Genomic DNA, 12,837 nt, shown 5'->3' with positions numbered 1-12,837 from the left:
GTCTCAATAAATAAACAAATAAATGAAAAACAAAAACCTTACACATAGTAAATAGCTGGGCAGTGATGGCACATGCCCCCCGCCCCAGAACAAAGTATTCTAAGGATTTTTGTCATTTTTACATATTTTTCGCCTTTAAGTATTCTTTTTTTTAAAAAAACTTTTATTGAATGTCTATGAAGTTCAAGAAATACATTATTTTTCAACCTTCTCTATGACAAGAGATTCACAGCAGACAGTTGAAGAATTTCACAGAAAATCCAAAGTCCCTCCAGTAAGTTAAGCTTTTGTTGTTGTTTTTGAGACAGGGTTTCTCTGTGCAGCCATGGCTGTCCTGGAACTCCATCTGTAGATCAGGCTGGCCTTGAACTCACAGAAATCCTCCTGCCTTTGCCTCCAGAGTGCTGGGATTAAAGGCGTGTGCCACTACCGCCTGGCTCAATTTAAGCTTTTTTATTTTTTACAAACCATATAAAATTAGAAGAAGGCCATTACACTACAGATAATCTTTTCTTTTCATCTTTTTCTGGCTTCTGCCATTCCACCCAGCATAGATAACATGATAATAATGATTATGAGCCGTGGTGTCCCCACAGGTGAACTTGTAATCAACATCCACAACCTTATGCAACAGGGACTGCTTCTTAACCTTAGACAAGTTGAGCACATGGTGCAATCCAGACGTGCCTGGCTCCTGACAGCTGTACATTTCAACAGTCATAGTATGGAGAAGTTAAGGATTGCCTGCATCCCACAAAAATAGAAATTTAACTTATTTTCAGATCAGAGGAATTAAACATGACTATTTAAATTTTGGAGTTGTAGGCCAGACTAGGCTACTTTTGAGAAACTTTCTCAAAAGACAAAAATAAATAAATAAAATAAAAATCAATGTTTTCACTCATAGTGAAATCATAAATGAAATAGTCTGGTATTTCTAGCATATATCATTGTTAGTATGTACAAATGAAAGATTAGTTTTGGACTTGCCTACTACATGAACACTTGCTCTTTTGAGGTACCATATTGCTATGTGTCCAGACTGGCCATGACCTCATGACCTCACTGCCTTAGCCTTGCAAGTGCTGGGATTACAGGCACACACCATTAGACCTTGCATTCGTCCCTACTCCAATCTCACTGTAAAACTTGGTAGAAAACAGTTTACTTAGAATAAAAAAGACGTATGATTTAAAAATACATTTATAGCTAAGCATGGCGGCACCTGTAATCTCAGAATCCAGGAAGCCGAGGTAAGTGGATCTCTGTGAGTTGGAGGCCAGCCTGGTCTACATAGTGAGTCCAGGCTAGGCAGGGCTACATAGTCAGACCTAACCTCAAAAAGGAAACCAAAACAAAAAAAGAAAAAGTTAAAAAAAAAAAAAAACCCCAAAACAAACAAACAAAAGCTCTCACAAGAAAAAGACTAATTTAGCATACCGTGAGCCTTGGCCCATTGCAGGTTCCGCACCAGGGCCTCTGCAGAGCAAGCTGTCCCCCGAATTGGGTCAGTAAGTGCTCTCTTTTCAGACAAGCTGCTTCGGATCTCCAGAGCTTGCTTGCCTTTGGTGAGGTGACATTTACCCATATCTGAAAGACAAGAGGGTAAACATTTTTTGGAGACTGATTCTTTCGCTATGTCTAAAATATTTAGGCCACGCAAGGTAGTGCACACCTTTAATCCCAGCACCTGGGAGGCAGTGGCCCAAGGATCTCTGGTCTACAGAGCAAGTTCCAGAACAGCCAGACTACATACAAAAACTATGTTTCCATAATAGACATATGTACACATAATAGACAAATCTTAAAAAAAAAAAGAAAGAAAGAAAGAAAAAGAAACACATTCAATAGAAAGTCAAATGACAACATTTAGGTGAGAAAATTTAAAATCACACATCACATTTTCTTCAACTAGCTCTGCTCTTAAAAAGGAAGTAATATATTAAAACCACCTACCTAGTCTAAACACCATCATCCCCTTGCTCCAGATTGAAATAAGCAATACTCAATGTATAATATTTGCAACAATCTGTCAATACTTCAGTTTTGAGTTTAACAAAAATGATATAAGTATGTTCTTACAATGTTTTATTATTTTTATCCAACCCGGCAGACTTCTGTATACTTGCATGACCTAATTTAAATTTAAAATGTATCATATATGTGGTATGAGTAAATGGTAATTTACTGATTCTACTTCTTTGTGTGTGTGTGTGTGTGTGTGTGTGGGGTCCTTTTTGTTTTTTGAGACAGGGTTTCTCTGTGTAGCCCTAGCTTCCCTGGAACTTGCTCTGTATACCAGGTTGGCCTCGAACTCAGAGATCTACCTGCCTCTGCCTCAAGAGTGCTTGGATTAAAGGTGTGCGCCACAACTTCTCAGACTGCTTCTGTGTATTATGCTATTAATTGCTAACAAATAGTAAAGTTAGGCAAGAGGGTGTGCTCCTGTTATCTCAAATCAGTATATGTTGGGGATTAAGTAGGGAGAACAAGGATTATGTATTAAAAATTATTATTGGTTAAAAAGACAAACAAAGATGGAAAAGAAACAGGAAGACAACCAAATTAAAAAAAAAACCACACAACTGGATGTGGGTGCTGGAGAGATTGCTCAGTGGTTAAGGGTACTGACTGCTCCTTCATAGGACCTGGGTTCAAGTCCCAGCACCCACCGGGCAGCTCACAGCTGTCTGTAACTCCAAGATCTGACACCCTCACATAGACATACATGCAGGCAAAACATCAATGTATGCTAGGCATGATGGCTCACACCTTTAATCCCAGCACTTGGGAGATAGAGGCAGGTGGATCTCTGTGAGGTAGAGGCCAGCCTGGTCTACAAAACAACTCTAGAACAGCCTTGGCTGTTACACAGAGGAACCCTGTCTCAAAAAACTAAAAAGCAAAACAAAACAAGCAAACGAAAACAAACAAAAACCACCCCACAAAAAGCACCAATGCACATAAAATAAGGGTATATAAATAAAAACAACAAACAAAAAACCTAGATGGCTAATAGTTAAAGCTTTAGGCATGGTGGCACAGTACTGTAATCCAGTCCTGGGAAAGTGGAAGCAGGAATGTTGTGAGTTCCAGGCCAGCCTGGGCTATAGAGGGGACACTGCCTGAAAACAAAGCAAAACAAAACCAGTCAATCAACCACCACCACCAACAACAAAAAAGGCAGATGAACTAAACTTTTTAGTTTCAATAAGAGATCACCATTCTGCATTTAAAAGTGTGTTACTTGTGACTATTACAGCCAAAGCAGATGGCAGGGAACGTTTGGAAGTAAATGCTTGAGAAATGGCACATGGCAAGTGAAAAGGAAGCTGATGTGCCCTTTAATATGATACATAAAAGGTAAAAAGCACTCCTAAGAAATAGTGTGTGTTAATCTTCTGATGTTAGAAACACAACAGTAAAGAAAATTCAAACAAGGTAAAACACAATATAAGAAGCTTGGGGCTGGAGAGATGGCTCAGCAGTTAAGAGCACTGTCTGCTCTTTCAGAGGTCCTGAGTTCAATTCCCAGAGACTGCATAGTGGCTCACACCATCTCTAATGAGATCTGATGCCCTCTTCTGGCGTGCAAGTGTATATGCAGATAGAGCACTTGTATACATAATAATAAATAAATCTTTAAAAAATATATAAGAAGCAGGAATGAATGACATACTAGCTATAAATAATTAGAGGAAATCAGCAAGGCAAATATAAAACTGATAAAATCTGGAGCAGATAATAAAAAACAAACAAATAAACAAAAGAAGTAAGTACAAATAAGGAATTTTGATGAAAAGGGTATCAATCTACAGATAATGCAGAAATTAAAGAACATAGAGAAAACTATCTGCAACTGAATCCCCACAATTTTGAAAACTGTCCTGGGAAAAGGTAACTTACTAAAATTGCCTCAGTAGTAGTGAAATATCATCTTCCCAAGAAAAATATCAATCCTAGATGTTTCCCAGTCAAGTACTATAATCACAATTATACAAAACTCTTCACTAAATCAGGAGTACTCTGAACTCGGGTTCTTCAGTGAAACAGTGCCAGCAGTGTGTATGTGTGTGCGTGTGCGTGTGTGTTAGAGATACAGAGAGTGAGGGGCGGGGAACTAATGTAGAGTTGGCTTAGAGAACTGAGAATGTGCATGTTTCAAACCTGCAGCATGGACAGACAGGCGGGTGGGGGAGGGCACACAGCAAAAAGTTACAGTCTGATTTCTGGCAGAAATTCTTGTTTGGGCAACATCTTTATGCCCTTAGGTTTGCAACCAATGGACAAGGCCCATTCACATTACAGTATAACCTGCCTTAACAAAAGCCCATCAATCTAAACAGTAATTCCATCTACAATAGGGTGTCAACCATCTAGAAATACCCTTAATAATGTTTTCTTAAATCTCTTGGTACTGAGGTTCAGTCAGTTAACATAAAATCAACCACTATAAGCTCCAATCCATTAAAAAAAAAAAAAAAGCCAACATAACATTGACACCAAAAAACCCAAACCTAATACTATAATAAAGTAAAAATTCAGGCTCATCTTATATATAAATGTAGACATAATTTTTTTCTACTGAACTTTTTTGTTTGTTTGTTTGGGGTTTTTTTTTTTTTTTTTTTTTTTTTTTTTAGACAGGGTTTCTCTGTGTAGCCTCGGCTGTCCTAGACTCACTTTGTAGACCAGGCTAGCCTCGAACTCACAGCAATCCACCTGCTTCTGCCTCCCAAGTGCTGGGCCACCACTCCTGTCCCTAAACATTTTTATTGGACACTTAAAACATATTTAACATTTGCAATGAAATGTGAAAATTCTATGTAAAATGTTAGCATAATAAATCAGGCTGTATTAAAAATGTGCCAATAAAATTCATTCATCTATGTTGAATATAACCAATCATACTAGGAGAGTAGAAGAATGGAAATATAGTACTATCTTATTAATGGCTGAAGAAAAAACATTAAATATGTTCAACATTAATTCTCCAAAAAAATCTGCATAAAAAGATTTTTTTAGCCTGACACAGATTATTAAAAACTTGTATTATTCTATATGCGCACTCCCTTTAAATCAGAAACAAGCTGGGCATGGTGATGCACGTCTTTAATCCCAGCAGTCAGGAGGCAGAGGCAGGCAGATCTCTGTGAGTTCAAGGCCAGCCTGGTCTACAAAGTGAGTCCAGGACAGCCAGGGCTATTACACAGAGAAACCCTGTCTTGAAAAACCAGAAAAAAAATCAAAAAGAAGATAATGATACCTTAAAAAAATGACTATTTGTATTCAATGATGTCGTAGAGGAGCAACCGAGAACCACAGAATCACACAAGGTTCTTCTCTTATATTTTGGTTGTGAGCCTAGCCTTGAACGGCTGAGCCATGTCGCCAGCCCCGTTCTTTTTAATCAACGAGCAAAGCAAAAACAACACAATCATACACAACAGAGGGCCAGAGAGACAGAACAGCAGCTAAGAGCATTTGTTCTTGGACTCTGGTTCACTTCCCAACACCCACACGGCAGCTCACAACTCCACAACTCCAGTCCCTGGGGACCCAACACTCTCTTCTGACCTCCCTGTGCATCAGTCACACATGTGCTGACAGACATACCTATGAACAAAACACTCATATACATAAAATAAACTTAAAAACCTGTGGGGAAAACATGAATACATTTTCACTTAAGTGGATTTATATGACAATTAAAATATGGACAGATATCCAATGTCACTAATAATAGAAAAAAAACCCAAGACCACTTGAAATATTACAGCATCATGTGATAAGTAGAGCCAAAAACGCCTATCTATCAAGTGATGGAGAAAGCACAGATTCCCTGTCTCTTGTGTAGTGTGGGTGGGAAGTGGATATAGGGAGATAGTTTACAGAACAATTTGGTGTCATCACTTGTAACTGAACACTGATATACACTATGACCCAGCAACTCCAAGTCATAGGTTTATAACTCCAAGCGACTCTTTGTGCACTCTCCAGGGTATGTGTATGAGAGTGTGAGAACAGCACTGCTCATAGTAGCACAAATACCAAAGAAACTCAAATGCCCATCCGAAAGACAGTAGTTTAAACAAAACAAAACAAAACCTGTAGCCCATTCCCATGGTGGAATTTTATTCAGCAGTTACGGTGAGTGGATCAATGTTAGGACTTGAGAAGTCCAAGTCTTAGATTACACAGAGCACAGTGTATATTTTTAAGATTAAAAAAAAAAAAAAAAAACCCTAAACACAAAGACATAATTTTGGAGAATATATAAAAACTGCATGACACTATGTCGGAGGAGAATGGAGGCAATGACTAATAAAGTGACAGCGGGCTGTGGCGGCGGCGCACACCTTCAGCCCCAGCACTCGGGAGGCAGAGGCAGGCGGATCTCAGAGTTCGAGGCCAGCCTGGTCTACAGAGTGAGTTCCAAACCAGCCAGGGCTACACAGAGAAAATCTGTCTTGAAAAACCAACCAACCAACTAACCAACCAACCAACCTGAAAAAAGAAAAAAAGAATGATGATTACCAAAGAAATAGAGGAAACACATAGTTGTTACATGTAGGTTACTGGTAAAGTCCTAGATTTACAATGAATATCCATTGATAATAAGGTTGTTCTGAAAAGTGCAAAAATACAGGACTAGGCTACAGACCACAGGTTACATACAGCCTTATAAAATCAAGTAATTTATTTCATATTTTGTTTTATTTGTACATGGTACACAGCTGAAACCAACAAGGTGTTTTCTCCTTCAAGAACTTATTATCTTCAAATATTTCCCATCATAAATATTTTTAATTAATTCAGAAGACACAAAGAGAAGAACAGAGAGTCTTATTTCAAAGTTTTCAACAATTTCTTAAACTTACTTCTGTTCTTCACTACTGTGATAATTAGTTGTAACTGTCAATTTGACATATTCTAGAATGACCTGGGAAGGGAGTCACAATGAGGGACTAGGGGTTAGGTTGGTCTGCTGGGGGCTATATTGATTATGTTAACTAAGGCAGAAGACCCACCTATTTTGGTGGCCTTCTCTGAGCAGACGATCCTTGATTATATAAACATGGAGGTAGCGAGCAACAGAGTAAGGCATTAATATACTGCCTTTCTTTTTGACTGTGGCTGAAATGTCATTAGCTGCTTCAAGTTCTTACCCCTTTGACCTCCTTGTAGTGACGGGCTGTACCCTGGAGTTATGAGTCAAATAGACCCTTTCTTTCTTAAGTCGCCTTTGTTAGGATATTTTGTGCTACACTTTCTTATGGTTTTATCAAAATTTACTAATTTTGTACAGTTGGTTGGCTACTATCCATGATATAAACAATATATCTAGCACTGAACTACATATTCTAGTGTATTCTAGTCTATTCTTGGGCAATTTTAATTATGGAGACACACCAGATCTGAAAAGAACAGCAAAACTTTTTAAGAAGTTGGTGAGAAGTTTAAATATACCCACACCACATGGCAACTTGTTAAACATCACAGGTAGATGAGCATATGATTTTTATTATGTTTTACATAGTTAAAATATACTTTAAAAGCGCAACTGGCCATAGCGTGGTGGCTCATGCCCCTCACAGTCACACTTGAGAGGTTGTGGCCCGTCAGCGCAACTATTGCTCCATGACCACTTGGGCTACCTGCCTCCCATAAAGGAGAGAGCCTGGAATACCATATACGCCTCAGTCTGAAGATAACTGAAATAACCCAAGAACTTTAGGTTTGAAGAAGCTGAACGTTTTCAGATGAAAGCTTAAGTGTGTACATAAAGGAGACTTGTCTGGTTTAAGCAGCAGGAGGAAGTCTAAAGACCTGGAAGGCTGTTAAGTCACATGGTTTACATGTATGTGTGCATGTGTGTGTGTGTGTGTGTGTGTGTGTGTGTGTGTGTGTGTGTGTGTGATCAACAGCTGTTAGAAAAATATTTTCTTCTCCGTGGGCAGTGGAGGCGCACGCCTTTAATGCCAGCACTCAGGAGGCAGAGGCAAGCGATCTCTGTGAGTTGAAGGCCAGTCTGGTCTACAGAGTGAGTTACAGGACAGGTAGGGCTACAGAGAGAAACCCTGTATGTGTGTATATATGCACACATGTATATATGTATGATTGTGTATGTCTGTATGTATATATATCATATATAACTCTTAATGTGTCATATCTGGCTGTGGTGTGGCTATTCCATTTCCTGTACTCAGGAGACTAAGACAGGGGGCACTGCTGAGCATTTGAGTTCAGCCTGGGTTACAGAGAGTGACACTATCTCAAAAATGAAAACAAAGATTCAAAAAGCAACCAAAACATAATCTGTCAACTCTGTAAGATCTGTGAAATTTCAGTCTTTAGAGTTTACAAAGGGTGTCTCTTCTTTTTCTTGGGGTTTATAAAAGGTCATTTCAAAAAACAAACTGCAAAGCACAGGACTTAAAAGGCCGAGGCAGGGGCTGGAGAGATGCCGAAGATCCAAGTTCAACTCCCAGAACTAACAACCATCTGAAACTCCAGTCCCAGGGACCAATGTCCTCTTCTAGCTTTGTCAGGTACTAGGCATGCACGTGGTGCACAGACACACATGCAGACTAAACAGCTACACTAAAACTAATTTAAAAAAATAAGTAAAAACCAGCCGGGTGTGGGGGTGTAAGTCTGTAATCCTAGCACTCAGGGAGGCAGAGGCAGTTGGATCTCTGTGAGTTCGAGGCCAGCCTGGTCTACAAAGTGAGTCCAGGACAGCCAAGGATACACAGAGAAACCCTGTCTTGGAATAAATAAATAAATAAATTTTAAAAAAAATTTAAAAAAAAGGCTAGGACAGAAGGATTGTGAGGTAGAAGTCAGCCTGGGTTACATAGTAAGACCCTGTCTCAAAAAAACAAAAACATCAGGCTCAAAAGCCAACAAAACAAAACAAATTCAGTAGCACTATAACCTACATATTTAACAGGTACAGATTTGGCCTTGTCATAACAACAGCACTCTGTGAACAGACATGGAAGGCGACAAAAGGAGATGGAAGATACAATCTGTAAGGTCATGCACTGAAAAGCAGAATCTACAAACATCTAAAGTCATCAAAGAAAGAATGAGGCTGTCTTTTTCCAGCAGGTTGTCAACATTGCTGAAAGATAAGTTGTAGAGAAAGATACCTTGGCAGGGGTGGACTTTGTTTTCCCTAACTAGACCGGGCGGTGGCCAGGTACCAGGCTGACACAGGGTAGAGCTCTGAGGACTGAATTCTATCACACCACTGCCCACGACACTCAGTTACCACAGCAAGGAAAGTGAAGAATGGAGCAACAGTGCTACTGAACATGAAGCCAAGAACTGTTTTCTGAAGCACATACTAATTCCAAACCCACACGGTACTGAGAGAATAAAATGACCACCAAGCAGGAACACGGAGCGGGTTTCTCTCCACTGCTGGCCTTGTACTGAGTAGAATGCCCTTTCGGAGTTTTTACCTTCTGCAACTTCATCCAGTAACACAGTAATTTTCTTGTCTTCTAATAATCTATCTTTTAAAAATTTCATAAAAATCCCATTTGCCAATCCAGAATGCTGGATTTCAAAAGCTTCTGCTCCTTGGCACCTTGAAAACACCAAGAGAAAAAGGTGAAATAAGTCAGGCACAGAACAACAAAACCACTTGTTCACTGACAAAACGAAGCATACAAAAAAAGCTGAAGGCAGAAAGGTGGTGTCAGAAGCTGGGCAGTGGGGGTGGGAGGGACGTGCTAGGCAAAGGGCAAAATGTTTCCTTCCCTTAGCTAGGAAAAGTAAATGGGTATGCACGGTAACTGGAGTACTAACAGGCTTCATGCAGTCAGTCCATGCTGTGCACAGCGTAGCATCCTGTACCTCACAAACACATATGCTTATAATTTGTTACTCCAACAGAAATGAACCAAAAAAAGCCAGCGCTTGCTAGTGGAGTGCCCACACCCACGGACAGGCTGAGCTTTGGTTTCTTCTGCCCCTCCATGGCTCCCAGGCAGAACTGAGCTTGAGGCAGAGTGAAAGGTTTTGCTGCTTAGTGCGAAGGTAGAGACTGAAGCGCACAGACGAAGCTGTCTACCATGCAGTCAAGGCAGACTTATGTCTAGACGCCCATGGGTATGTCTGTCTCTAATCTACAATCGAAACGAAGACATACAAGAATGAAGAAAACTGCATGAAAGTACTCTTACGTGGCATATCCAAACACAATATTGGCAGTGACTTTCAGTGCATCCAGGATTGGAATCGTATCATCATAGTCATTTCTATTTACATACATGGGAAGGAAAAAAGGGCAGATGAGAAATTACACAGTGTTCTTTAATAAAAAATATGCTACTATTTTTAGTATATATACAAAAAATGACATTCAAATTATTTTTTGTTTGTTTTGTTTTGTCAAGGCAAGGTTTCTTTGTGTAGTCCTGGCTGTCCTGGAACTTGCTTTGGACTAAAGGCACATGCTACCACCCCATGGTTCCAACTCTTTTACTTAAGACATCTACAGACTTGTTAAGAACAATCCAGGCTCCTACATTATTAAGACAGTAAGAGGCGTCACATATTTTGTTAGCTGATTTTTCCAAGGTAGGATCTTACTGTGTATGTAGGCTAGCCTCAACTCTAGACTCTCTCACTCTCAGTCTCTTGAGCACTAGGATACTGCTGTACCTGGCTTGTAATTTTTTTTCCAGACAGGGTCTCCCTATGCATCCTTGGCTGTCCTAGAACTCACTATGTAGACCAGGCTGGCTTTGAACTCACAGCCTATTTCTGCTTCCTGAGTGCTAGAACTAAAGCCAGTTCATATCTGGCTTTTTTCTTAGCCTTTAAAATGAAGTTGTACCTGAACTCCCTCATTGACTTCTGACTGGTCAGCAAGCAAAAAATAGTAAATCTGGAAGGATTTACTGGTTCTGATCCCCAGGGACACAAAGGCAGACAAGCTATGTAAGACAAGACAGATTGGCGACTACATGCTCTAGATCCACAGGTGTGGTTTGATAATTCCTACAGAATAACTGCAGTGACTGCAGGCAATGTGTAGATGATTCTAGAGAGTATATAACTTGTACTTTTTGGTCCCTTTTACAGTAAACAGGAGAAAAAGTTAAAATAGATACCCATACTAAAAATTTTATTTTCATCAAGTCTGCTTCTAGAAATCCACAATTCCTAGTGGTTCTTAGCACCTTACAGAACTGCCTTATGTTGAATTTGTCAAGCTGGTACTTGATTCCAACAATAGCTCAATAGAGTTCAGAAATTTTACCTTTTCCGACACATATCCAACAGGAACACATTGAGTCCAGTTTCCTTTTCCTGCATTAGTTTCAGTATGTTTTGTACACATAGGCAATTTTCAGACCTATATGGATTTGGAGCATCTACAGGGACCATAAAACTGTTGCCAAAGTTTTCATAACCATGCCCTGCATAATATAACAACCCTGAGAGTGGAGAGAGAAGAGATACCAACTTTAAACATACTTTCAACATTTACAGATATACACTGTAAAAATGACTTTTCTTCAGGTTGATGGAGGTATATTTAAGAAACACCCAATTACAGACAAGGTCAATAATCAAACGTTGATCTAAACTTTTAATTATTTTGAAAATCATCTTCATTTAATCTCTGTATTTTAAGATACCACCAAGATATTATCTGAAACACATTCTAATTTCTAGAAGTAAGACCCAGTTAACAGTATATTATGGGGTAAAAAAAGGTAGTGAGGACATCTTTCCTAAGTTGCTCTCCCATGGGGTTAGGGTGCAGGAAAGAATCTTAGTAAACATTTAATAGGTTAACAAACAAACACATTTCAAGATGTTTATCATCATTGACCAGAGGCAGGTGGATCGCTGTGAGTTTGAGGCCAGCCTGGTTTACAAAGTGAGTCCAGGACAGCCAGGGCTACACAGAGAAACCCTGTCTCAAGAAAACAAAAAAACCCAAAACCCAAAAAACATCATTTGCCATTAACAAATCAAAGCTGTGGTAAGATGCTATTTTACTCTTACTAGTTAGCTGTAATCAAGACAGGCAATAACAAAGATGGGGTGGAATTGGGAAGTTCTTTTGCTTGTAGCAGTAATACAATATGGGATAAAAACTTTGCAAAGAGTCTACAAGCTCCTCAAAAAATTAAAACACAGAATCACCACATGCCCAGCAACCCCACTGCTGGGTATACACATAAGAGAACTAGAGTTGTGTCCATACAAAAGTGCTCACAAATGCTTATAGAAGAATCATTCCTACTACCCTCAAAGTTAGAATAACTTAAATAACCATGTGATGAGATAAGCAGACTGTGGATATTCATACAATGAAATATTCAGTCTTAAAATAAAATAAAAAGATCTGATAACATGCTATAACATGAAAGTTATACAAGTACCTACTCAGTGAAAGAAGTCAGACATAAAAGGTTACATGCAGAATAGTTCCATTGAAAAAGATTTATTTTGGGGCTGGAGAGATGGCTCAGTGGTTAAGAGTACTGCCTGCTCTTCCAAAGGACCTGGGTTCAATTCCCAGCACCCATATGGCAGCTCACAACTGTCTGTAACCCCAAGATCTGACACCCCTACACCAATGCACATAAATTAAAATTAAATAAAATATTTAAAAAAAAGAAAAAGATTTATTTTAAGTTATGTGTATATGTAACTGAATGTATAGTTAATTTTTTGTGAACTTGATACATAAACTAGGGTCTTCTGGAAAGAGGGAGCCTTAACTTAGAAAATACCTTCACCATAAAATTGGCCTTCAGGTAATTTGTGGGCATTTTTAAAAAAAATTAATGATTCATGTGG

The 12,837-nt window shown here is 39.1% G+C and overlaps 1 protein-coding gene across 1 annotated transcript in view; it reads right to left on the bottom strand.

The window, feature by feature from the left end:
* Window positions 1–12,837, bottom strand: part of Malt1 (MALT1 paracaspase) — a 50,878-nt gene that overhangs the window by 4,316 nt on the left and 33,725 nt on the right. Inside the window, exons 11-14 of the mRNA XM_051163450.1 lie at window positions 11,282–11,459; window positions 10,200–10,274; window positions 9,474–9,601; window positions 1,441–1,590 (exon numbers count right to left, since the gene is read on the bottom strand). Of these exons, the coding sequence (XP_051019407.1) occupies window positions 1,441–1,590; window positions 9,474–9,601; window positions 10,200–10,274; window positions 11,282–11,459 (531 nt within the window). The remainder of the gene's footprint in view (window positions 1–1,440; window positions 1,591–9,473; window positions 9,602–10,199; window positions 10,275–11,281; window positions 11,460–12,837) is intronic.

Source organism: Acomys russatus, chromosome 20, assembly GCF_903995435.1.
Source record: "Acomys russatus chromosome 20, mAcoRus1.1, whole genome shotgun sequence".
Classification (NCBI taxonomy): Eukaryota; Metazoa; Chordata; class Mammalia; order Rodentia; family Muridae; genus Acomys; species Acomys russatus.
This window is presented reverse-complemented; position numbering and strand designations above follow the sequence as displayed.